The sequence below is a fragment of the Anomaloglossus baeobatrachus genome, chromosome 3, assembly GCF_048569485.1.
Source record: "Anomaloglossus baeobatrachus isolate aAnoBae1 chromosome 3, aAnoBae1.hap1, whole genome shotgun sequence".
Classification (NCBI taxonomy): Eukaryota; Metazoa; Chordata; class Amphibia; order Anura; family Aromobatidae; genus Anomaloglossus; species Anomaloglossus baeobatrachus.
Window position 1 is genome coordinate 392,556,870 of NC_134355.1, and position 26,677 is coordinate 392,583,546.

Consider the following 26,677-nt stretch of genomic DNA (forward strand, 5'->3'; position numbering starts at 1 on the left):
AGCAACATAAGCGATATGATAATGACCCTCTGCTGCGAGCGTCAGACGAGTTCATGTGACTGTGATGCGATCTTGCGATCGGGTCACAGCTGCAAAGAAGAGGGAGGAAACACTTTCTCCCCATCCCCTCTGCTGCCTGTCACTGCGTACATTGCACTGCGGTCAGATGACATGCGAGTGCAGTGCGATGTGTCACACGCACCCATAGACTTGTATGGATGCGTGTGAGCTGAGACTCGCTGCCAAATGCAGCACGCTGCGATTAATTTCTCAGGCCGCTTTGGCATGAGAACTCAATCGCAGATGGGCACTGCCCCATAGTTTTGCATTGGTGCTAGAGCAATGCAATGTTTTATCGGATTGCACTTGTCCTTGCAAAACGCAAGTGGAACCGTACCCTTACTGTGAGTTCCAGCACTCTGCCAGCATTCAAAGGAAACACATAATGGCACTGACAGGGGTCATCTGACCCCGTGCTGTCATGCTGTCATTGTTTGACAGTGCGATTTAAGGGGTTAACAGGTGTGGGTGGATCTGAGCCACACATGTCTGCTGATCAAATCAGCAGACATGTGGGGATGACAGCGGAAAACAAGTGGGAGGTGACCTTGAACACATAAATGCATCCTATGTCGTGAAGGGGTTAAATACGTAAGTGAAAAAAAACGATACTAATGTCATCAGTACTTTGGATCAGTGTCATCCGTGTGTCCACTTTTACCATCCAGTGGTCATCAGTGTTTTTCATGGATGGATAAAGAAATAAATGAATTACAAAATTACATACTCCTATACTTTGCAATGTTAAAAACATACAGCACACAGACTGCGCTCGAATGCCATCCATGTATGGAACGTGTTTATCATGGACCCATAGACTTATATTAGCCCTTTTCATCCATGCTGCTGGAAAAGAAACGGACATTATAATGGGTACTCGTGCTCTCCGAGACATAACTAATAGAACATGTACTTACCAAATGGACGCATGAATAAGGCCTAACAAAGCGGTTCTAATGTAAAGACTGAGGTTAAATCACAATGTTTGGGAAATATTTCATTATTTAAACACAATTAATGAATATTTCAAAAATTTTGATGATCAGTTAATATTTATCCTCGCAATGACAACAGGTTAAACTTTGCCTGAAAAATGCTCCTGAGGTATCTTTCATGCGTCCGTGTAAAACTCACACATTTTGCACTGTCCATGATGTAGGTGCATATGTGTGTACATGTATCCGTGTGTGTGTTCAGCGTGTGCTGTCAGTGTGCTCTCCATGTGACATCCAGATAACACACAGACAGCATGAATCTTTTATACTCACCTGTCCCCGACGCTGCTGTCTCCACCACTGCTGCTGCTTCTGGGTCCACAGTGCAGTGAATATTCATGAGCATAATAAGCAGGCCCAGAAGCAAGTGACAGCAGCGCCGAAGACAGGTGAGAATAAAAAATCATTTTATTTCAAAAATGTGTTTTCCCTGGTACGTGTCACACTGATGTCACACAAACATGATATGTCCGTGCTGCCAGAGAAAAGCAGACATATCACCTCATGGAGCACACAAACACGTGTGTGCTCCACACAGACACACGCTTGCGTGTAAACACGGAGGTGTGTGTAGACCCATTGATTTTAATGGGTCTACGTGTGTCCGTGTATCCGGTATGTGTGAAAGCGGATGTCACACGTACCAGAAACATGGACGTGTGAAAGAGGCCTAAGGGGTACTTTGCACACTACGACATCGCAAGTCGATGCCAAGCGCAATAGTCCCCGCCCCCGTCGCAGCAGCGATATCTTGTGATTGCTGCCGTAGCGAACATTATTGCTACGGCAGCTTCACATGCACTCACCTGCCCTGCGACGTCACTCTGGCCGGCGAACCGCCTCCTTACTAAGGACGTCACACGGCAGGCGGCCAATAGAAGCGGAGGGGCGGAGATGAGCGGGACGTAAACATCCCACCCACCTCCTTCCTTCCGCATAGCTGGTGGAGGCAGGTAAGGAGATGTTCCTCGCTCCTGCAGCTTCTCACACAGCGATGTGTGCTGCCGCAGGAACAAGGAACAACATCGTACCACCGCAGCAGCTACATTATAGAAATGTCGGACACTACACCGATGATACGATTACGACGCTTCTGCGATCATTAATCGTATCATAAAGGATTTACACACTACGATATCGACAGCAACGCCGGATGTGCGTCACTTTCGATTTGACCCCACCGACATCGCAGCTGCGATGTCGTAGTGTGCAAAGAACCCCTAAGGCTTGGTTTACAAGACCATATTTCTTCCATCTGAGAAAAATGGTGCAGTTACGCTAATCAGACTCTGATCAGAGTTTAATGAGGGTAGCATCCATGTTTATTGGCGGTAGAGAGAAAAAAGGCTTCTCCACCTTCTCCATTTGGTCAGTCCGTGAAAATTGGACCGCACGTGGATGTCATCTGAGTGGGGTCCAATTTTTTTCATGGACTCATAGAATTGAAAGGGTGAGTGTCATCAGATTTTAAGCTGTCAATGGAAAAAATCAGACATGTACTGCTTCATTGAATAACATAGGTCCGAGTGTGTCCGATATTTTGATGGATAGCACTGGGATGAGCCCTTAAACTGATTATTCCTGACATTAGCTAAAAGCTCAGGTTAATAAATGCAATATTCGTCTAATACGAAAAGCTTGACTCCTAGCTAAACATTAAGACATGTAAATCTTATCTTTTCATTCCCTGGGGTTCTGCAATACAAGTTCAGTTTATTGAGGCTTAACATGATAAATAAATGTGAAAATGTCTCTGACTGATCTTTGTCTCAATAAAGTAATTTCCATAATATTTAAAAGCATAACTTTCTTTTCTTCTACTACCATGAGAGGCTGAATTTGTAAATGTCAATTAGGCTGGCCCAAGTGAGAAGCGCTGGAGCATGGCTCTCTGGCACGCTGAGCGGTGGAGGGCGGCACATTACATTGCACTGTTGATTTCCTATGTGCAAATCCGAATAACCATCGTGCACACAGAGGGCAGCAAAGTCTCAGCTTAATGACCGTGATTTTGCAAAATGATTCTGTCTGGTCGCATAAATGTATTTTTTTTCCGAGCATTCCGTTCTCTGTAGAAATAATGTGCACGCCATTTTCAACTGCAGTGTGTTCTGTCTCCTAGTTTCCATAGCAATGATCATTTATGTATGAAAGGAATTCATTATCTCCCATAGCAGCTACCGTACAACAGGCAGTGGCAACAGACTTTAGCTCTTCATCATAGGTCACATTATGGAGGCCAGTCTACATATCGCACAGTGGTGAAACATTTCACAGGATCATAGCAGTCAGTCACAGAGAGCCCGTTGTGAACCTGCCTCTCTGCAGTGCTTACCGGCAGCCCATACGGTATAGGTGCCCTCTTACATTAGGGTCATTCGTATAATCAGACTTACAAGCTACGTATATGGCAATGCTGTCAATCTGGATGATGGAAAACTACTAGAAAAAGTAGCATAATAATAAAAGCACCGCTAACAAATAAAATATTAAGGTTTTTACACAAGAATTTACAATTTTAGGTGTTTATGCCATTTTGTGCAACAAGAAGTTACAAGAAATTATTGCGACTTTTGGCATTTTTACTCCAGTCTCAGCCAAATCTGCCAAAGTCTGTGGATCAAGGGTAGGCTTACACATGGCTAATACTTGCCAAATAATTTATAAAAATGTACGCCACTTCAGTGGCATAAAATTCTTCAGAAACATACTTTATTCTCTGATTGAAATATGGCATAGCATTTGTAAAATATTATATATATATATATATATATATATATATATATATACACACACTGCCCTATAACGTATACACAGAACCCCCTAAAACAGGGTAAACATTTTTAGAATGCAGAGCCATGGAGAATCTATATTCCCCAATAAATGATAAATAATCAATAGCATAGCACTTGTAAAATGCAAGATTATATATATACCGCACTGCTCTATAACATATACACAGAACCCCCTTAAACAGGGTAAACATTTTGAGAATACAGAGCCATGAAGAATCTATATTCCCCAATAAACGATAAATAATCAATAGCATAGCACTTGTAAAATGCGGGATTATATATACACCACACTGCCCTATAACGTATACACAGAACCCCCTAAAACAGGGTAAACATTTTGAAAATACAGAGCCATGGAGAATCTATATTCACCAATAAATGATAAATAATCAATAGCATAGCCCTTGTAAAATGAGGGCTTATATATACCGCAGTGCCCTATAACAAATACACAGAACCCCCTAAAACGGGGTAAACATTTTTAGAATACAGATCCTGGGAGAATCTATATTCCCCAATACACGATAAATAATCAATAGCATAGCACTTGTAAAATGTGTGATTATATATACCGCGCTGCCCTATAACATACACAAAACCCCCTAAAACTGGGTAAACAGTTTGCTATTGCAGAGCCATGAAGAATCTATATTTCCCAATAAACGATAAATAATCAGTGTTTTAATTAATAAATAAACCTAGAGGCGAATCTAGGTTTTTCAGCAACCGGGGCAAGAATTCTATTTGGCATCACCCCACACCCCCACAGTTTGATTAGCCGTAATGTGGCTGCTCATTCATTTGTGATTTGGCAATAGAAGTGGGTAGAAGAAAAGGTTTAATCTGCCAGAAGATCACTGAAGATTGATGGAGGTTAAAAGTATCTGATTTTATTGTTCTACGTGTTTTGGAGTCATACGACTCCTTCTTCAGGAGAAAAATCAAAAATGTACATTATTGATTTTGTTTCTGAAGAAGGAGTGATACAACTCTGAAACGCGTAGAACAATAAAATCAGATACTTTTAACCTCCATCAATCTTCAGTGATCTTCTGTCAGCGCGGATTAACCCTTTTCTTCTACCAACATATATTGCTGTAGCCATGGGTTCTGCAGCAGCCATTTATACCACGTGTTTATAGCACATGTGTCTCTACACAACTGCACCAGGTTAGTGCTCCTTAAATAATTTCTAGCTGATACCACCGCATAAGACACCATTTGCGCCCCCCTCCTTTCTTTTTTTCCAGATTTTATAATGATCATATGTGATTTGCACACTTAGTTACCTGCCGACGAGCAGCTCTTCATATTTCTCTCAATGTTCAGTGTAAAACTACAGTCCCTGCTTCAGTGAGAGAAGGAGGAATAAATGCTAGCTGTAACATGACTATAAGTTTGAAAAAAATCGCATATGAGTGAAGTGGCCATGCGATGGCTGCTGGATAGCACACAAAGCTGAAGTTTTACAGTGAGTATATTACACGCTGTCAGGATTGGACATGCTACAGTGCCAAATTCTATAACTAAAGGGATGGTCCAGGTCTGTTATGAAAGTCAGCATTCAGTGACTGCAGACTTCTGAACTCTCACAGCACACACTGCACACTTTTCGGATTCTCCCATATCAAATGCAAGAGTTAATGGTCATGTGAGCAGAAGAATGCAATTTAAATATGATTTGCCACATTACGAAAAGATGTGTCTAGCCTCATTCAACTCACTTATATTGTGCAAGAAAAGGTATGTCTAGTTGGCACGTAACCGCATATATGTAAGTCGCATAGATGTAGTTTTGTGACCTGCCACTCTTACCTCCTGCACCAGAAAATCTTGACAGCATGCAGTGTGTTCACTATGAGAATTCAGAAGTCTCCTGTCACATAAACTGATTGCAGACTTTCATCAAAAATGTAGACAACTCACTTAATGCTTCTAATGTAAATAAAAACATAGTAACCCTTAACTTGTGAAATGGCACAACACTTTATTAACATAGCCTTGCATCATGTAATCTTACTCGATTTGGATTGCTATATGTGTACATGATCAGAACCTATAACTGCACAAGAATACAACACCAGAAACACAGCATCACAACCTTCATCAGTACCGGAATACATTACCAGAACCACCATCAGTACATGGTACATCAATTGTTGTGTCAGATCAGAACCATAAACATTTGCATTGCATGAACCGACAACTCCCAGTATGTCCTTAACAATTGTAAGGAGTTGTTATCATCAGTCATCATCAGACTGCAGACTAACCTGGAACCACAGTACTGATGAGTCAATATCACAAATAAACATTTGCATCCAGGTACCTTATAAATGATGTTGTCTTTCTTTTCTTCATCTTGTCCAGATGCTATGATGACTTTTCACAACCACAGCTCACCTCTACAGACTTACCTCTTCTCCGGTCTTATTCATCACATCCTGACACGGTGACCGTAAAAATAGCAAAATTATTATAATGCTCCTAAATTAAAATATCTTCCATACACTATGCCCCTGAAAAAATAATTGCCCGTCACTATGTTCCCTGCCCAAAATATAACCCACACACTTTCCCTCACATGGTACATGCACTCCCTATTGCCATCTCCTGTCCTTTCACACTGTGTCCCCTTTATACTGCCCAGTATTTATACAATGCCCCCTCATCACACTCTACCTCCAAACTATCACCTCCTGGCTGTGTCTCTTTTTACTGCCTCCCCATTCTATTTCCTCCCTATACCGACCCCTCACATACACTATCTAGTTTCTACTCTGTACCCCTTTACAATTGTCTCCCAGAAAAAAATAATCCCAATTAAAATAAATCTTTTGTGTCTAGCTCTACTGTAGCATTTACCACAGATGCGGTGTGCGCCTCAGCTGACTGGATCACGCTGCTGATGTCAACCTGACCCGGTGATATCAGCAGCGGTCAGGGCTTCAATTGTACGTGCATGAAAGATGTCAGAGCAATTGATCACCGGGAGCCGATACACTACACCTTCTCTGAGCCAACTGTCAGCTTTACAGTCGGCTCACAGAATGGCGAACCTCCACCATTGGAGGTGGTAAAATGCAACCTTCAGGGAGACACCTTGGATTGCTGCATCATGTGGCCAACTGCAACTAGGGCAAATGCCTCTACTAATCCTGGATTTGGCTCTGAATAAACCTCAGTAATAAAAAACTGCTGATCAACCTCTGATAATGCCGAATATGTAGAGGTGAACTGAAGAAGGACATGGTTTGTCCAAACAAATAGATATTGTTCCGACATAATCCATACCTGGTCCTACAACGATTCCAGCTCTGCTACGTACATATTGAAATCGCAATGCGCAGGCACAGAACATATTCTCACGGTGTGGGCTTCAGGCAGAGACTGACTGAGCTTCAGCGATAAGTGGTAGCGTCACTCAGTTTATTTGCGGTCACAGCTGAAGGTTCCCACACTACGCCACCTGTGACCACAGGTAAACTGACCTACATATATTATTATACCATATTCCTGCACCAAACCTGCATCTCTCCTGGCAAAAAAAAAACCAGTACAGAGACAGGAAGCAGTGCTGGAGCAGCATGAAATAAATATGGCTAATTTTGTTATTTTTACTATAAATTGCATATAAATGTAAAAGTTACCTTTAAATCCCCATTACATTTTGACATTGGGAGCACATTTTGACATTGGGGTTTAAAGAAAATTACCAGAAATGCACAATAGGTCTTGTTTTAAACAATCTATATGCTAGAATATGAGCCAGCAGTGATGTGATTTATCTACTAATTGATCACAATATGCATACAGTCATGAATATAGTGTCTTTGACCTCTTTATACTCCCCATGCACATTTATTCTGCAGATATCTAGAAATATTACATGGCAACTTAACCTGTTATAATTCTTTTTTTGCCAGTTTGACCTCCAATGGATGCTAATTCATTGTGATCCTCTGAGGCCAGAGAGAGAGTCCTGCACTGAGCTGGAAGCCCAGAGAGCGGTAAGTTTATATAGATTAAGATCTGCTTAGGATACTTCATCACCAAATATATAAATATGCAAAGTACCCACTAAATGGAAAGCACAGTGTCCAGCAATGAAACATCTTTGAGATGGTGGAAAGTGGTCTAGTATGGTGGTCCTCTCATCGAAGGTAGCCAAAATACAGCTGTGCTCTAACTGTCAGTTACAAGGGCTGACTGTATTACACATCGGGCACCTTACTTTAATCGGCTAGATAAGATAACACTGGTTAAATGGAGAGATGGGCTCCCATTGTCACCACTTTAATGCCCCATGAATATAACCATTGGGTGCTGCTCATATACGAGGGGCTGCTGATAAGTCTTTGACTTTGTGATTTTTTTTGTTTCTATGGTAACGAATGTTGCATCACATGAAAGCCTTATGTGTCTAATATATGTTTTCAAAATTTTGTGTTTGTTGCTTATTGCAACAGTGTTCTACGCATACGGGAAAACAAAATGGCTGAGTCTAATGCAATATTCAGAGCAACTGAGAGCAGAGGAGTGATAAAACTCTTGTTTCTGCAAGGAAAGCCCCCAAAGGATATTCATGGTGATATGTCGCAGACATTGGGGGATCAACACCCTTCATATTCCTCAGTTAAGTACTGGGTTGCCAAATTGAAAACGGGCCACTACAGCACCAATGATGAGGAATTTCCTCGACGACCAAGAGTGGCTGTTGTTCCGGAGATCGTCGATGCTGTGCACAACCTCATAATGGAGAATCAACAAATTTCAGCTAAAGCAATAGCAATCATCATGGGGATTTCCCATGAGCGTGTGTCATTATCGTTTGTGTCATTGTCGTTTGTGTCATTATCCATGAATATTTAGACATGAGGACGCTATCTGCAAAATGGGTTCCAAAATGTCTGACAACACATCAGAGAAGCATGCAAGTGAAAACTTCCTGGTCCACTTGTCAGCGTTTCCAGACTAATAAGAACTTCCTGGATCGACTGGCCACTATGGATGAGACCTGAATTTATTTGTATGACCCTGAAAACAAGGAGCAGTCAAAAGAGTGGAGGCACAGTGGTTCTCCTCATCCAAAGACATTCAAGGTGCAAAAATCAGCAACTAAGGTGATGGTGTCTGTGTTCTGGGATAAGGAGGGTGTGCTGCTAGTTGACGTCCTTCAAAAGGGTTCCACCATCAATGCAAGGTATTACATTGAATTTTTGGACCAATTGAAGGCAGCTCTAAAGGCCAAAAGCTGTCCAAAGGAATCTTGTTCCTGCAAGACAACGCCTCCACTCAGACTGCACAAGTGACCACGGCAAAACTGGCAGAGCTGAGCTTCGAGCTGGTTGACCAGCCACCTTCTTCACCAGATATAGCTCCCTCCCACCATCATCTGTTTCCAAACCTGAAGAAACACCTCAAGTGTACAAAATTTCACACAATTTCTGATGCCATGCCTGCTACGGATGCCTGGTTTGAGGCACAACCAGAATTTGTCTTTTTACTAGGCCTAAAGAACTTGGAATACCAATGTAAGAAGTGTTTTGTCATCAGTGGAGAGTATGTGGAATAAATGTAAAGTTTTATCATCCTATCTCATTTCTTTCTGGGTAAAGCCAAAGACTTATCAGCAGCCCCTCTTAATGTAATATAACAATGACCCCTAGGTCTGACACTGGCATAAGACTATAAAGTATTTTTGTAGTGTATCTCTCCTCGTCAGCTTTAGGTATGATATGTCTGTAATTGGTATTGCTCTCTCTATAACAACCTGTATGATGATAGGTACACAATATTTATCACAATCAAAGAAAAACTACAGGACAATGCTGAAATTACTGTTTTATTGTTCATCCTGCTTCCCGTAAAAATCAAAATGAAAGAGGTATTAGTCTCTTCAGGCTGTGGCCAATTTCCATTTTAAGTTTTCATTTTTTTCTCCCCTTTTCCAAGAGCCATACCTTTTTTATTTTTCTGTATAAATAGCTATGTGTCGGCTTGTTTTTTTTTGTGAGACAAATTGTAGCTATGAATGACACCAATCATTTTGAGCTGAAATTTTTATTGATACCATTTTTGGGGTAGATATGATGTTTTAATCTCCTGTTATTGCATTTTATTGCAATGTTGCAGATGCCCAAATTAATTCTGATGTTTTGACTTCTTTCTCGTTATGCCATTTTCTGATCAGTTTAATTTATTTAAGATTTTTTTACATTAGACTTTTAAAATTGCAGCAATAACAAATATGTATATACTGTATATTTTTTAATCTATTTACTTTTAATGGGGCAAAATTGGTGTGATTTCAATTTTATATATTTAAATCTTTTTAAAAACTTTTCACATGTTAAATGCTGCTGTCAGAGCGTTAACAAATTAACAGCAATTGGCAGATCTTTGATAAGACCGCCACTGTTAAGCCCGCTGCACACGCTTCAATATATCTCACAATCCGTCGTTGGGGTCAAGTTGTAAGTGACGCACATCCGGCATCGTTTGTGAGGTATCTGCGTGTGACAGCTACGTGCGATCAGGATTGAACGCAAAACCGTTGATCGCAAACACATCGTATCATTCTCTAGAATTGAGCGTTTTGTTGCACGAACCTAGTCAATTGTAACGTGTGACATCTCTCATACGATTTTGGTGTCTGATGCTATGTGCGCAGGTGTGCGCTCTGCACCGCAGCTTAAAAAAGGTCCGCTTCAGAGCGCAGCTGAAAAGCTGCGTTCTGAAGCGCCTCACAATGTCTGTCATTCACTAATCTCTGTCAGTCGGTCACTATCTCTGTCCCTCACTCTCTGTCCATGTCAGACTATCCCCCTCTCTCATATACTCACTGATCCCCGATCCCCGGCGCTGCACGGCGTTCACACTGCTCCGGCGGCTTTTACTGTTTTGAAAAAGCCGGCCGCCCATTAAACAATCTCGTATTCCCTGCTTTCCCCGCCCACCGGCGCCTATGATTGGTTACAGTGAGACACGCCCCCACGCTGAGTGACAGGTGTCACACTGCACCCAATCACAGCAGCCGGTGGGCGTGTCTATACTGTGTAGTGAAATAAATAATTAAATAATTAAAAAAAACGGCGTGCGGTCCCCCCCAATTTTAAAACCAGCCAGATAAAGCCATACGGCTGAAGGCTGGTATTCTCAGGATGGGGAGCTCCACGTTATGGGGAGCCCCCCAGCCTAACAATATCAGCCAACAGCCGCCCAGAATTGCCGCATACATTATATGCGACAGTTCTGGGACTGTACCCGGCTCTTCCCGATTTGCCCTGGTGCGTTGGCAAATCGGGGTAATAAGGAGTTATTGGCAGCCCATAGCTGCCAATAAGTCCTAGATTAATCATGTCAGGCGTCTATGAGACACCCTCCATGATTAATCTGTAAATTACAGTAAATAAACACACACACCCGAAAAAAACCCTTTATTAGAAATAAAAAACACAAACATATACCCTGGTTCACCACTTTAATCAGCCCCAAAAAGCCCTCCATGTCCGGCGTAATCCAGGATGCTCCAGCGTCGCTTCCAGCGCTGCTGCATGGAGGTGACCGGAGCTGCAGAATACACCGCCGCTCCGGTCACCTCCACGCAGGTAATGAAGACAGCCGCACGATCAGCTGCTGTCACTGAGGTTACCCGCTGTCACTGGATCCAGCGGAGGCCGCGGGTAACCTCAGTGACAGCTCAGCTGATCGCGCTGCTCACCTCAGTTGCTGCGTGGAGGTGATAGGAGCGGCGGTGAGTAGCGCGATCAGCTGAGCTATAAATGCTTGACTTCCATTAAAAATTCCACCTTTTTTGTTGAGATCAAATGTGCCAATCACGAGAAATCTAGTAGTAACCATTGCAATATCAGGCTGGAAGGCTGGGGTTTTAAAGGGGATGTGTCATTGAACTTGAATTGATTATTTTAAAGGAAACTTGCACCAAATTTTTCAGGTTGAACTTGATATACAATGTAATAGTGGCTTAAGAGTGGGATAATTTATTTAATTATTTTTAATTTCACCTCTCCATTGCATAGATATTAGCAATCAAAGCATTTGACACTAGTGACAAGCAAACCAGAGGATAATCGGGTTAGCCAAACCAGCACGGGAAACAAAAAAACAGGATCGTCAAGTAAACTTGACGCCAAACTTAACCCCAACACTGAAGACCATACAAGTCAACTCACACAAGACGTTCGGGATTGTCAAATGGCCATAGTAAGCGTTAGGGGGCTGTGTTGGAAGTTAAGTGGTAGTAAGATAGTTATACATACTGTGTTTCTCTGTGTTTCCTGCAGTCAGACTCTCTTCTGAGCCCACTTATTAAGGTTCATCAATATTCACTGCTTCCCCCTACCCTTTGTGCCAGTTTCTGTGATTGGTTGCAGACTGCTTTACACTCCCCCCACCCTGTGTCTATGTCTGTCATTGGTTGCAGCCAGTTTGTTCTTCAGTAATGTAAAAAAAAATAATAATTTTTTTAAAAAATGATGTAGGCTCAGCGTGTAAGCAACAGTGGCAGGCTGCAATCCCTACCTGTGAGGTTTACCATTGCTAGATATCACAATAGGGGGGAAAAATAGACGTAGGGTCCCCTTATTTTTCATATCCAGCCACGGTAAAGCAGGTGGGGGCTGGTATTATCAGGATGGGAGGCACCATGGATATTGGCCCCCCATCCTAAAAATATCAGCCCACAGCTGCCCAGAATTGTGACATCCATTAATTGGACAATTCTAGGCTTTACCCAGCTCATCCGATTGCCCTGGTACGGTGGCAATCTGGGTAACATAAGGGGTTAATGACAGCTCACAGCCGCCACTAAGCCCTATTTTAGTAATGGGAGGTGTCTATGAGATTCACCATTACTAATCTGTAAGTGAAAAGAAATAAAACACAGACACTGAAAAAATCCTTTATTTGAAATAAATAGAAATACATGCAGCTGCACGCTCCTGTCCAGAGAGCAGTCGTCCATGCCAGGTGATGTTTCTTGATTCTTGTGCAAGTAACTCGCAAGTGTGACACTGGCCTCACTGCAAGCAGTGGAGGAGCCCGAATGTAACCTTTGGTGAATGTGTGTTGTCACCTACTCACAGCCGGGTCCCCCGTTGGCTGTTGACATCAGTCAGTTCAACTGAGGTAACACCCGGGCTCCCCTCGCAGCTGTCAGTGTTTCCTGGAGCCTGCCGAGAGCGGACATGTTTGCTCCCTCTCCAGGCTCCGGATAAATCGTTGTGGAACTTTGTATGGATTACGCTGGATCTGCAAGGGTGTTTTTGGGGTTAATAAAAGAGTGAACGAGGGTGTATGTATTTTATTTTAAATAAGGGATTTTTTAGGGGATCCTATTTTATTTCTTTTCACTTACAGTATTAGTATTGGGGGGGTCTCATAGATGCCTCTCACTACCAATCTGGGGCTTAGTGGCAGCTGTGAGCCCCCTATATTACCTCAATTGCTACCACACAGCCTAATCAGGGTGAGCTAGGGAAATCCTGTAATAGTCACATCTAATAGATGCAAAAATTCTGGATAGCTGTGGGCATTTTTTTCAGGCTGGTTTACCATGGCTAGATTTAAAAAATGGGGGAACCCACGTGTTTTTTCCCCTTTCTAATATGAAAATATGGCGAGAGCATGTGTGATTTTTTAAAAGTTATTTATTTATTTTTACACTACTACACAGCAAACTGACTACAACCAATCACAGATGTGGACACAGGGTGCGTTGTGAGTATAGCAGCCTGCAACCAATCACAGACGCTGGTGTTTCAGACGAGTTCCGCCCCAGAAGCGGTCGAACAGCTCGGATCCGGGTATCACTACTTGTGGCTCGAGGGTCTCCAGATTTGAGGGCTCGGGGTCACTCCGAGACATGATGGGGTGTTATTTACAGGGGAGTTAGATAGTTCGTGACGCCACCCGTGGTGTGCGGTATTAGGGAGTACCACTGCTGCCGTTGTGAGTACCCGGGGTGATGGAGTGGGGCAGCCAGATGACGTTAGCCTCCACGGGAAGGGAAAGGCCCGAGGACCCTGGATGGTGGGATGGATTGCAGGGGGAGAGCAGGCTCGCTGGTAGCAGGGGCTGATCAGGTACTCACTCAGAAGGAAAGCAGACGCTGACAACATTGTAAACCAAGTCTCTGGGTGTCGCTGCCCTCTTGGGGGAGCTCGTCCGGGTTCCGTCCCCTGCAGCACTACCTGGTGATCCGTGGCCTGTCTCCATGCACAGAATTTTAGAGTGTCCAGGTGGCCCCTAAGCTTGGAGCTTTCGGGCCCCACTCCCTACTATGGGTAGCAGAGGAGCTTGCTCTCAGGAGCTCACGCTTGGGATTTCAGTGGGCTGCTTTGCTTGGAAAGCCCTATCCCCCTCTTTGCGCTAGTGCCCCTGATCTCTGAGCTGCGTGGGAACAGTCCATAAAGACCCTGTCCTCCGCAGGTTAATCACTTGGTTGCTTGATGCCTCTCCCCGATCTAGGGTCCAAAACCCTGACGTGCTTTCGGCCCCGAACCGGCTATTGGACTGCAGCTGCCGACCGTCCTCCTCGACTAAGCCAGCACCCAGTCCCAATCTCCCGTGACCGGGTTTCCGACTCCTCCGGGCCCAGACCACCATCTGCAACCCAATCTGCTTCTCTCCTTGGGAGCTCCACCTGCCATCTTCCTCGAGCTCCTCACTGCTCGAGGGCTACCACTCAACTCAACTGTCACCTCCCACCTCCCTGCCTGACCCCTAGGTAGGCGGCCCAATTCCAGCTTAGCAGTCCACTGGTGTGCCTGACAGGGTGTGGTGTGAAGTGTGATTGGCATTTGTGGATGCTGATAGAGGCAGTACTGCAAGTTAGAAACCCAGAACCATGTGGGGTTGAGTCCTGCACTGGGAGATAAAGAGTGTGCAGTACCCTGTGACGACCTGACTAGTCCAGGGGCGTCACATTGGCACAGAGGGTGGATGGGGGAAGCAGTGAATATTCATGAACCTTAATTAGCAGGCTCAGAAGAAAGTCTGACTGCGGTGTGATCCTCCAGGAAACACGGTATGTATAACTATCCTGCTCTTACTATCATTTAACTTCCATTTGTAGCCATGTCATTTTTTTTCTAAATTGACTTACCTCACCAATCACAGTCATGCCAATACTTAGCATGGCTGCGATGGCTCTGGAAGTGCCCACAGCCTAAAAGTTTACTTGTTGGCTGCTCTGCAACCTTTCAACAAGCTTTTTTCGGGTGACAAACAGGGACTGGATGTACAGTCAAAAGTCTGTGTTCAGTGTTCAGCATCGACACAAGACATTCGGTATGGACCCCGAACTTTACAGTTTGGGTTTGCTCATCCCTATTTGACACCTAGCAAGGTAATTTTTGTTCAAGTACAAGTGGGTGTTAGTTTTCCCTGGGGACATGCACTTCTTCTACCTATATGATATTGACCAATCATGAGCAGGCAGCAACACTCAGTGGAAAGAAGAACATGCCCCCACCAAAGCTTAGAGTAGATTTCTTAGTGTTTGAGATATATGACATAGACTAATCTCCTGTTCTATCTTCTAGCATAAGACAGAATGGGGGCAAAGGCAGTGCAGCTGAGTTTCACTGTCAGATTACAAACGCTGATATCAGCTCTTCTCTCCTCCAAACACTGTCAGCACTGCCAGACTGTCCTCTCACCCTCACTGTCTGTCTCTAGATGAGAGCACAAAGTGTCAGTATCTCCTCCAGTAGCAGGTTCTCATCATATCTCACACAGGAGTTGTTCAGAATAGACTGCTCTTGTGTGACAAGTAATGACTCCCTAATTTCACTGCAGAGCAATTAAAAGTTGAGTGTGATTACTGACCCACTCAGTAATTAGGAGAGCTGATAGGATTTATAATGTGACACAACTAAACTCAGCTGCACTGCCCCTCCCCCACACTGACTCATGCAGAAGACTAGACCAGGAGATCAGAAGTTTATAATTACATCTCTTACACTGAGCTACCTGCTCTAAGCTATGATGGGGCATGTTATTTTTCTGCCCTGTTTTGCTGTCTGCTTATAATTGTACAACATTATACAGGGAGATGAAGTACACACCCCCAGAGAAAACTATCAGATAACACCCACTTGGACTAAAAAAATGTTAACTGATTAGGTACCAAGTACTTTGATTACTAATATATCTTGAGAGGCAAACAAAAAAAAATATTTTATTCCATCTGCAGCCATTATTTCATCATATGTCCAGTTCAACATGAAAATTTTTATGAAATTTCCTCTTCAACACACCACGCCAGAGATTTTTTAAAATTTTGTTTCACTGCTGGAGTAATGCCTCTAAGCTAAGTCCCCTGCCCCTACTCTCATACTCAGCTTTCGCAGTCTCCATCTTCTATCAGCACCACTCTGGTTGGTCTCCGGCAGTTTGTGACCTGCTGGCAGTCTCAGTGTTTCATGGAGCATGCAGGAGGTTACAACTCAATGTAAGTTTATGGGAGCTTAATTCTGGCTTTGTTCTGGCTCTCATAGAGTTGTACTGAGAGTTTGTGATTTAACTTTGGACTTACGGCTAGTCAGAACGTGTGGTCACAAGATGGCTCCAAAGAATTGAGACGCAACAGTAAAAGGTGAAAACGACAGAGGGTGAATATATTACTAGGAGCAGGGACCTTAGATTTAACTCCTGACATACCTGTATGTCCAAAATCATAAAGGGGTGATCACTCCCGGCTAAGATCCACCTGCGCCTGTTAACGCCTTAAATTGTGCTGTCAAAATGTGTAATGCGCACTTACCCGCTGCCATCAGAAGCCCTGTGATCTGATCACAGGGAGCCAATGGTTGCTATGCTAGCACAGGGTCATATGATGACTCCTGTGCTATTATGACTCACTTCCTGTAACAGCCGGCAGAACACTGGCTGTTACAAGAGATGAGCCTTTCTCCTGTTCTGAGCTATGCAGCTCTGATCAAGAGAAATCAATGAGCAATCAGACTGCTTATCCCTATAGTCCCCTAGGGGGACTAGTAAAATAAAAATAAGTAAAAGAAAAGTTTTAAAAAATAAAAAAAATAAAAATCCTAAAAGTTCAAATCACCCCCCCATTCGCCCCATTGAGAATTAAAGGGTTAAAAAAAGAAAAAATATACACACATTTGATATTGCCGCGTTCAGAAATGCCCGATCTATCAAAATATAAAATCAATTAACCTAATTATTAAACGGCGTAGTGGCAAAAAAAATCCAAATGCCAAAATTATGTTTTTTGGTTGTTGCAAATTTTGTGCAAAGAGAAAAGGCGATCAAAAGGTAACATCTGCGCAAAAATTATAAGATTAAAAACGTCAGCTCAAGATGCAAAAAATAAGCCATCACTGAGCCCCAGATACCAAAAAATGAGAACACTACAGGTTGCAGAAAATGGCGCAAAGAGCGTGTCCCTTTTTTTTTTGACAAACTTCTAAATTTTTTTTACTCCTTAGCTAAAAGTAAACCTTCACATGTTTGGTGTCTACAAACTTGTACCAACCTGAGACATCACACAGCTTCAGTTTTACAATATAGTGAACACAGTGAATAAAATATCCCCAAAACCAGGGCTGGCGTCAGCACTCGGCACACTCAGTCAAATGTCGGGGCCCTGGACAGCTGAGTTGGGCCCACTTGCCGTCTTTAGTCCTGCGGGCCCTGCGCTGAGTTCCGGGGATTGCAGTGCTTGGGCTTGCAGCCACACTATCCTGGATCCTGGATAGCGTGGTTACTGGTCCTTTGGTCCACACTGGCACACAGCACTCACTGCTGAATGCTCCGTGCTCTTCCTGCATTGAAGTTCATCTGTGGGTGGAGCTAATGCATGGTGTGCTCCAGTCCAAAAAATGAAGATGAGCCACAGCGCAGCTACAGCCAGTACACTGAGCACAGCATATGTCCTCCTGCACTGTATGGTCCCCTGTTTCACCCCCCTGATTTGTATGGGGCCCCCACCACCTGAACTGTATGTTCCATCCCCCCGATCTGTATGGGGCCCCCTCCACCTGAGCTGTATATTCCACCCCCTGATCTGTATGGGGCCCCCTTCCACCTGAGCTGTATGTTCCACCTTCCGATCTGTATGGGGCCCCTCCTCCATCTGAGATGTATGTGCCCCCACTCCTGGTCTGTATTGGCCATCTCAGAGCAGTAGGTACCTCCCTTGAGCTTCATGGGACCCCAGAGCCGTATGTGCTGCCACCCCAGAGTCCTATGTGCTGCCACCCCAGAGCCATATGTGCGGCTCCACAGAGCTGTGTGCTGCCACCCCAGAGCCATATGTGCTTCCACCCCAGAGCCTTATGTGCTGCCACCTCTGAGCCATATGTGCTGCCACCCCAGAGCCGTATGTGCTTCCACCCCAGAGCCATATGCGCTGACACCCCAGAGCTGTATGTGTGGCTCCACAGAGCCGTGTGTGCTGCCACCCCAGAGCCGTATGTGCTGATACCCAAGAGCCATATGTGCTGCCACCCCAGAGCCATATACGCTGCCACCCCAGAGCCATATGCACTGCCACCCCAGAGCCGTATGTGCTGCCACCCCAGAGCCGTATGTGCTGCCACCCCAGAGCCGTATGTGCTGCCACCCCAGAGCCGTATGTGCTGCCACCCCAGAGCCATATGTGCTGCCACCCAAGTGCCGTATGCACTGCCACCCCAGAGCCATATGTGCTGCCACCCCAGAGCTATATGTGTGGCCCCACAGAGCTCTATGCCACCCACCCAAGTAATGTGTATGCCCCCAGACTTGTATACTATCGCAGTAACATCTATGCCCCCCAGTAATATGTATGCACCTCAGTAACATCTATGCCCCCAGTAATGCCTATACCCCCAGCCTCTCCTGTCCTTTAAATTCTGTAGTCCCCAGCCCCTCCTGTGATGTATATACAGCAGTGACAGTGTGTTCTGTGTGCAGCCATGTCTGTTAGTGATGGCCACTAGTGATGAGCGAGCATGCTTGTAACTACTCGGTACTCGCACGAGTATCGCTGTACTCGGGCTGCTCGGCGGGGACCGAGTAATCTCGCGATACTCGTGCTGTACTCGTGGTCTTCATTTCTGCATGTTGGCGCTCTTTTGAGAGCCAGCCCTCATGCAGGGATTGGCTGGCAGACCACTGCAATGCCACAGCCCTGTTAGTTGTGGAATTGCAGTGATTGGCCGGCCTGCACAGCGTGACCGAGCCTTTATACCGGCCGGCGCGCTGTGCTCTGCTCACAGCTATCCAGACAGTGAGTGCAGGGAGAGTGTCGCTGATTCAGGGAAAGCTTTGCGGCCCTTTATAGCTTTTTCAGTTGCAGGGCTGCAAACAGTGTGACCAAAAGTCCTTCTCAGGACTATTCTAGTTGTATACAGGCAGGCAGGGTATAGCCAGGTCGGAGTACAGTAGCAGAGTCCTTCTCAGGACTATTGTTGCTATATACAGGCAGGGTATAGCCAGGTCTGAATACAGGCTAGTGACCAGAAGAGTCCTTGTCAGGACTATTGTACCAGTATACAGGCAGGCAGGCAGGCAGGGTAGTGGTGACCGTATACCAGCCTTCATCATATCTGGGGCTGGTGTACACAGTGTAAAACAGTCCAGATAGTGTCTGACTTGTCTGTAATTGTCGCTCCCCAAAAAAACCTGTTAGGTTCTTATTGCGTCCGTGCTTGGTTTTTAAAACCGCACGTGTGTGCCTGTTGGTGGCAGCGTACAGGTGCACTTGTGTGCAATTTCCACAAACTTTGATATAACGCACAAGTAGTGAATATACACGTCAGCAGTGCACAGCATTGCAAAATGCGCAAGGGCATTGGCAAGGAACAAGGAAGTGGACGTGATGGTGGTGCAGGCAGAGGCCGAGGTCGTGGGCAAGCTCTAATTTCGCCACAATAAAGGGCCACATCTAGTCGCTCGCACGTCCTGTCCCAAATTCTTGGGGACCGCAGCAGTACACCGCTCTTGAACCAAGACCAGTGTCAACAGGTTGTTAGTTGGATAGCAGATAATTAGTGATGAGCGAGCATGCTTGTCACTACTCGGTACTCGCACGAGTATCGCTGTACTCGGGCTGCTCGGCGGGGACCGAGTAATCTCGCGATACTCGTGCTGTACTCGTGGTCTTCATCCCTGCATGTTGGCGCTCTTTTGAGAGCCAGCCCTCATGCAGGGATTGGCTGGCAGACCACTGCAATGCCACAGCCCTATTAGTTGTGGAATTGCAGTGATTGGCCGGCCTGCACAGCGTGACCGAGCCTTTATACCGGCCGGCGCGCTGTGCTCTGCTCACAGCTATCCAGACAGTGAGTGCAGGGAGAGTGTCGCTGATTCAGGGAAAGCTTTGCGGCCCTTTATAGCTTTTTCAGTTGCAGGGCTGCAAACAGTGTGACCAAAAGTCCTTCTCAGGACTATTCTAGTTGTATACAGGCAGGCAGGGTATAGCCAGGTCGGAGTACAGTAGCAGAGTCCTTCTCAGGACTACTGTTGCTATATACAGGCAGGGTATAGCCAGGTCTGAATACAGGCTAGTGACCAAAAGAGTCCTTGTCAGGACTATTGTACCAGTATACAGGCAGGCAGGCAGGCAGGGTAGTGGTGACCGTATACCAGCCTTCATCATATCTGGGGCTGGTGTACACAGTCTAAAACAGTCCAGAGAGTGTCTGACTTGTCTGTAATTGTCGCTCCCCAAAAAAACCTGTTAGGTTCTTATTGCGTCCGTGCTTGGTTTTTAAAACCGCACGTGTGTGCCTGTTGGTGGCAGCGTACAGGTGCACTTGTGTGCAATTTCCAGAAACTTTAATATAACGCACAAGTAGTGAATATACACGTCAGCAGTGCACAGCATTGCAAAATGCGCAAGGGCATTGGCAAGGAACAAGGAAGTGGACGTGATGGTGGTGCAGGCAGAGGCCGAGGTCGTGGGCAAGCTCTAATTTCGCCACAACAAAGGGCCACATCTAGTCGCTCGCACGTCCTGTCCCAAATTCTTGGGGACCGCAGCAGTACACCGCTCTTGAACCAAGACCAGTGTCAACAGGTTGTTAGTTGGATAGCAGATAATGCTTCCAGTCAGATTGGCACCACCACAAACACTCTGTCTTCCACACGGTCAAGTGTCAGTAGCCGTGATACTGCACCACACATTTCTGAACCTGATCCTCCTTCCTACCACCAGGCTGAGTACACGTCCTCCTCGGACATTAATGATCCCACACTTGGACACTCGGAAGAGCTGTTCACGTTTCCATTCACACATTCTGGCCTCTCGCCAGCTCATATTGAAGTGGGTCATGAGGAGATCGTCTGTACAGATGGCCAAATATTTGAGCAGCCACGTTCTCACGAAGTTGGCAACGTGTCTCAACAAGTGGTGGACGATGATGAGACACAATTGTCAGGAAGTCAGGAGGAGGAGCAGGGTGCGGAAGAGGAAGACGACGTGGTGGATGATCCAGTAACTGACCCAACCTGGCAGGAGGATATGCAGAGCGAGGACAGCAGTGCACAGGGGGAGGGAGGCGTAGCATCACAACAGGCAGTAAGAAGCAGGGTGGTGGCCCCAGGCAGAAGTCAGGCAACCGTTCCCCGGAACAACACGACGACACAAGGTGCCTGTACAAATGTTAGGTCTTCCCGAGTCTGGCAGTTTTTTAAGTTGGATCCAGATGATTCAAAAAAGGCCATTTGCAACACCTGCCGTGCCAGCATCAGCAGGGGTACCAAAACTAGCAGCCTGACCACCACCAGCATGATCAGGCACATGTCAGCCAAGCACCCGACTTTGTGGAAAGTACAACAGAGTCGAGGAGCAGTGCTTGCTGATGTCACTGCTACGTCTTCGCTGGTTGTGCATGCGAGCCAATCCCCTGTCCATGCTGCCTGCGAACAAGCCTCCTCCACTCCTGCACCTGCAGTTGCCTACGCAGAAAGAACACCATCATCAAGCACGTCCTTGTCCCAGCGCAGCGTTCAGTTATCCATTCAGCAAACCTTTGAACGCAGGCGCAAATACACTGCCAACACCCCACATGCCACAGTTCTAAATGCTAACATTTTGCGACTGCTTGCGCTGGAAATGTTGCCTTTTAGGCTGGTGGAGACAGAAGCATTCCGTGACCTGATGGCGGCAGCTGTCCCACGTTACTCGGTCCCCAGCCGCCACTATTTCTCCCGGTGTGCCGTCCCCGCGTTGCATAACCACGTGTCACAAAACATCACACGTGCCCTGAACAACGCTGTTTCACCCAAGGTCCACCTAACCACAGACACGTGGACAAGTGCTTGTGGGCAAGGCCGCTACATCTCGTTGACGGCACACTGGGTTAATATTGTGGAAGCTGGGACCCAGTCTGAGCGAGGGACGGAACACGTCCTTCCCACACCAAGGTTTGCAGGCCCTACCTCAGTCAGTGTTTCACCCACACTCTACAGCTCCGGAATGTCATGCTCTTCAGCCTCCTCCTCCTCCTGCGCATCCTCATCCACTGTGCCCTCCACACCAGTCACAAGCTGGAAGCACTGCAGCACTGCCTCGGCGAAGCGGCAACAGGCTGTGCTGAAGCTAATCTGCATAGGTGACAAACCCCACAATGCAGAAGAGCTGTGGACAGCTCTGAAACAGCAGGCAGATCACTGGCTCACACCTCTGAACCTAAAGCCAGGAAAGGTCGTGTGTGACAATGGCCGGAACCTGGTGGCGGCTTTGAGGCGAGGCCAGCTGACACATGTTCCATGCGTGGCCCATGTGCTCAACCTCGTGGTTCAGCGGTTTATAAAGTCATACCCAGAGCTGTCTGATCTGCTGGTAAAAGTTCGCCGCCTGTCTGCACATTTTCGAAAGTCACCTACTGCTTCAGCCGGCCTTGCCGGCTTTCAGCGCCGTTTGCATCTTCCGGCTCACAGACTGGTGTGTGATGTCCCCACGCGTTGGAATTCAACTCTGCACATGTTGGTCAGGATATGTGAGCAGAAGAGGGCAGTTGTTGAGTACCTGCATCACCTAAGCCGTCGGGAAATGGGTCAAACTCCACACATAACACCTGAGGAGTGGAGATGGATGTCAGACCTATGTACCATCCTCCAAAACTTTGAGGACTCCACCAAGATGGTGAGTGGTGATGACGCCATTATTAGCGTCACCATACCGTTACTCTGCCTTCTAAAACGGTCTCTGCTGAAAAACAAACATGATGCATTGCAGGCGGAGCGCGATGAGTTGCAGCAAGAAACAGTAGTGGGTGTGGGTGATGATAACACACAGCCCAGCCTCGTCTCATCACAACGTGCAGTGGAGGACTATGACGAGGAGGAGGATGAAGACATGGAGCAACTCTCCGGCCAAATTGAGGATATGACATGCACATGCACACCAGTCATATCCTCGGTTCAGCGTGGCTGGCCAGAGGACAGGGTAGATGAGGAGGAGGAGGAGGAGGAGGAGGAGGACAGCATGTTCAGTCATCTTGTTGGTCAGGCTACTGAAGTCCTGGCTGTTAAGAGTCTGGCGCACATGGCTGACTTTATGGTAAGCTGCCTGTCTCGTGACCCTCGCGTTAAGAACATCTTGGCCGACAATCATTACTGGTTGGTAACACTGTTAGACCCACGCTACAAGGAGAACTTTTTGACTCTTATTCCCGTGGAGGAGAGGTCAACCAAAATGCAGCAGTTCCGGAAGGCCATAGTCACGGAAGTAGGCAAAGCATTCCCCTCACAAAACGCTAGCGGCATAGGTCATGAATCAGTGGACAACCGAGGCGTACAGCCGAGAGAGGCACAAGTCCAATCCGCCAGAGGTAGGGGAACAGTCTTTAAGATGTGGGACAGTTTTCTCAGCCCCTCACGTACCACAGCCCCTGAGGTGCGGGGTAGTGCCACAAGAAATCCTACGTTTGCCCAGATGCTGAAGGAGTACCTTGCAGATCGAACAACTGTACTCCGACATTCCTCTGTGCCTTACAATTATTGGGTATCCAAGCTGGACACGTGGCATGAATTGGCTCTCTACGCCTTGGAAGTCCTGGCCTGCCCTGCTGCTAGCGTTTTGTCAGAGCGTGTTTTTAGTGCCGCAGGTGGAATCATTACAGATAAACGCACCCGCCTGTCAACTGAAAATGCTGACAGGCTGACTCTGATCAAGATGAACAAGGGTTGGATTAGGCCAGACTTCACCACACCACCAGCAAATGAGAGCGGAATTTAAAGTTTGCCATGTACCTCCACTCACCCATGGGTACACACTTCTGGACTTTGGCTAATCGCTGGACTGCTCCTCCTTCTCCTCATGCGCCACCATGATGATGACCGTTACAAATTGCAATACTTAGGCCTTTGTTTCAGGTATACCCCCAGTGGTAAATTTTTTCGCCCATTCTTTGCAGAATGGACATTACAACGACAGGAGACCCGCTCCTTTGCAATGGGAACAATGTTTTGAGGCCCTCATGCACGTCTCTACCCAGGGACAACGTGGAGCCTCCCAATTTTTGGCTGCCCTGCCTAAGGGCTATACTATAATACACCCACTTCCTGACAATGGACACTTAATGTTTTGAGGCCCTCATGCACGTCTCTACCCAGGGACAACGTGGAGCCTCCCAATTTTTGGCTGCCCTGCCTAAGGGCTATACTACAATAGACCCACTTCCTTCCAATGGGCACTTCAGGTTTACAGGCCCTCATGCACGTCTCTACCCAGGGACAACGTGGAGCCTCCCAATTTTTGGCTGCCCTGCCTAAGGGCTATACTATAATACACCCACTTCCTGACAATGGACACTTAATGTTTTGAGGCCCTCATGCACGTCTCTACCCAGGGACAACGTGGAGCCTCCCAATTTTTGGCTGCCCTGCCTAAGGGCTATATTACAATAGACCCACTTCCTTACAATGGGCACTTCATGTTTACAGGCCATCATGCACGTCTGTATGCAGGGGCATTGGTGAACCTCACAATTTTGGACTGCCCTGGCAAAGGAAAATACTACAAAGACTCACTTCCTCAAAATGGGCACATTAGACTCAAGAGGCCTTCATGTACGTCTCTTCTCAGGGACATCGGAGTGCCACACAATGTTTTCACGTAAAATCTTTCATGTATTAATCTCAAAAAGTAACATACACCAGCTCTATCTCACTATTGGGTATGTGCCCTTAACATTTCCGCCATGAAAAATCATTTTGGGGTCATTTTGGAAGCTTTTCTGGTGAGTCCGTAAAAATGGCGTAAAACGCGGACAAAATTGTTCACAGCTGTGACTTTTCAGTGATAAATGCTTCAAGGGGTCTTCCCCATGCTGTTGCCATGTCATTTGAGCACTCTTCTGAGACTTTTGTGACATTTTTAGGGTTTCTCCATGCTGCCGGGGGGTCATTTCACAAAAATACTCGGGTCTCCCATAGGATAACATTGGGCTCGTTGCTCGGGCCGAGTACACGAGTATCTTGGGAGGCTCGGCCCGAGCTTCGAGCACCCGAGCTTTTTAGTACTCGCTCATCACTAATGGCCACCAATCAGCGCGGCACAGCCACATGCCTGCGAGGAGCTGGACGGGAGGCAAGCGGGAGAGGTGAGTGAGGCTGCTGCTAGCTTCCCCATATTAATAATATCTCTAATATGTGTGCATGTATGATGTATATATCTATGTATGTCAGTGTATATGACTGTGTATAGATTTATGTCTGTTTATATGTATTTTTTGTGAATTTGTCTTTAAATATGTATATATACATATGCCTGTATATGCGTGTCTATGTGAGGATGGGGCCCACTGAGATTCTTTCGACTGGGGTCCACAAAAACCTGGAGCCGGCCCTGCTCAATTTTTCCGCATTTGGAATTTTTTTGCTGTTTTTCAGTACGCTATATGGTAAAAAGTATTGTTTCATTTAAAAGCACAACTCATCTTGCAAAAAACAAGCGTTCATACGGAAAAATAAAAAACTTACTACTCTTGGAAGAAGGGGAGCAAAAAGACAAAACAAAAAATTGCCTGGTCATGAAGGAGTTAAAGCACAACTCTAGGACCAAAAAAAACCTAAACTCTGGACTAGTGCTTCAAGTATATTGCACTTCCAGCCTGATTTGCATGTGTCTTCTTTTGTATATTTCTCATGAATAGCATATTGTATTTTTACAACAAAGTATATTTTTTATTATGGGACAAGCACCTACACAGTGTTAATTTACAATTAAGTTCAAAGTAGAAACATTTCTTAATTGTATCTATTTTTGAAAAAGATAAGTAATCTTGCAATGGTTATCCGGTGCAAAGAAAGTATGTGTAGGGGGAGGGGAATTATATGTGAGAAGCATTAAACACATTTAGTAATCCAATTCGTACAACATAATTTTCCTTTTCTCAACTTTTAATAGCATGTATTTATTTATTAGGCTTGCTTATATAGGATATATATTTTGTAGAAAATGTATATATGGGCAGATATGTAATTTAGGACTAAATATGTGATGTAACAATAAAAGTTATGCTGGCTGTCACCCAACTTACCCATAGACTGATACAGCTGGATAGAATTTCATCAATTTGTCTAAAGTTGATAATTCAAGGGCTGAAAAAACCATTTAATATCATGTATGTAATTGTAAATGATGGTGCTAAATATTTATTATGCTTGCTTATATAGAGTATATGTTTTGTCAAAAATGTAAAAACACTGTGTGCAGAATTATTAGGCAAGTGAGTATTTTGATCACAAGATCATTTTTATACATGTTGTCCTACTCCAAGCTGTATAGGCTTGAGAGCCAACTACCAATTCAGTTAATCAGGTGATGTGCATCTCTGTAATGAG

The 26,677-nt window shown here is 45.5% G+C and overlaps 1 protein-coding gene across 1 annotated transcript in view; it reads left to right on the forward strand.

Moving 5' to 3' along the window:
* COL9A1 (collagen type IX alpha 1 chain) overlaps positions 1-26,677 on the forward strand; it is a 287,994-nt gene that overhangs the window by 47,272 nt on the left and 214,045 nt on the right. Inside the window, exons 6-7 of the mRNA XM_075338439.1 lie at positions 7,777-7,864; positions 16,776-16,792. Coding sequence (XP_075194554.1) covers positions 7,777-7,864; positions 16,776-16,792 — 105 coding nt within the window. The remainder of the gene's footprint in view (positions 1-7,776; positions 7,865-16,775; positions 16,793-26,677) is intronic.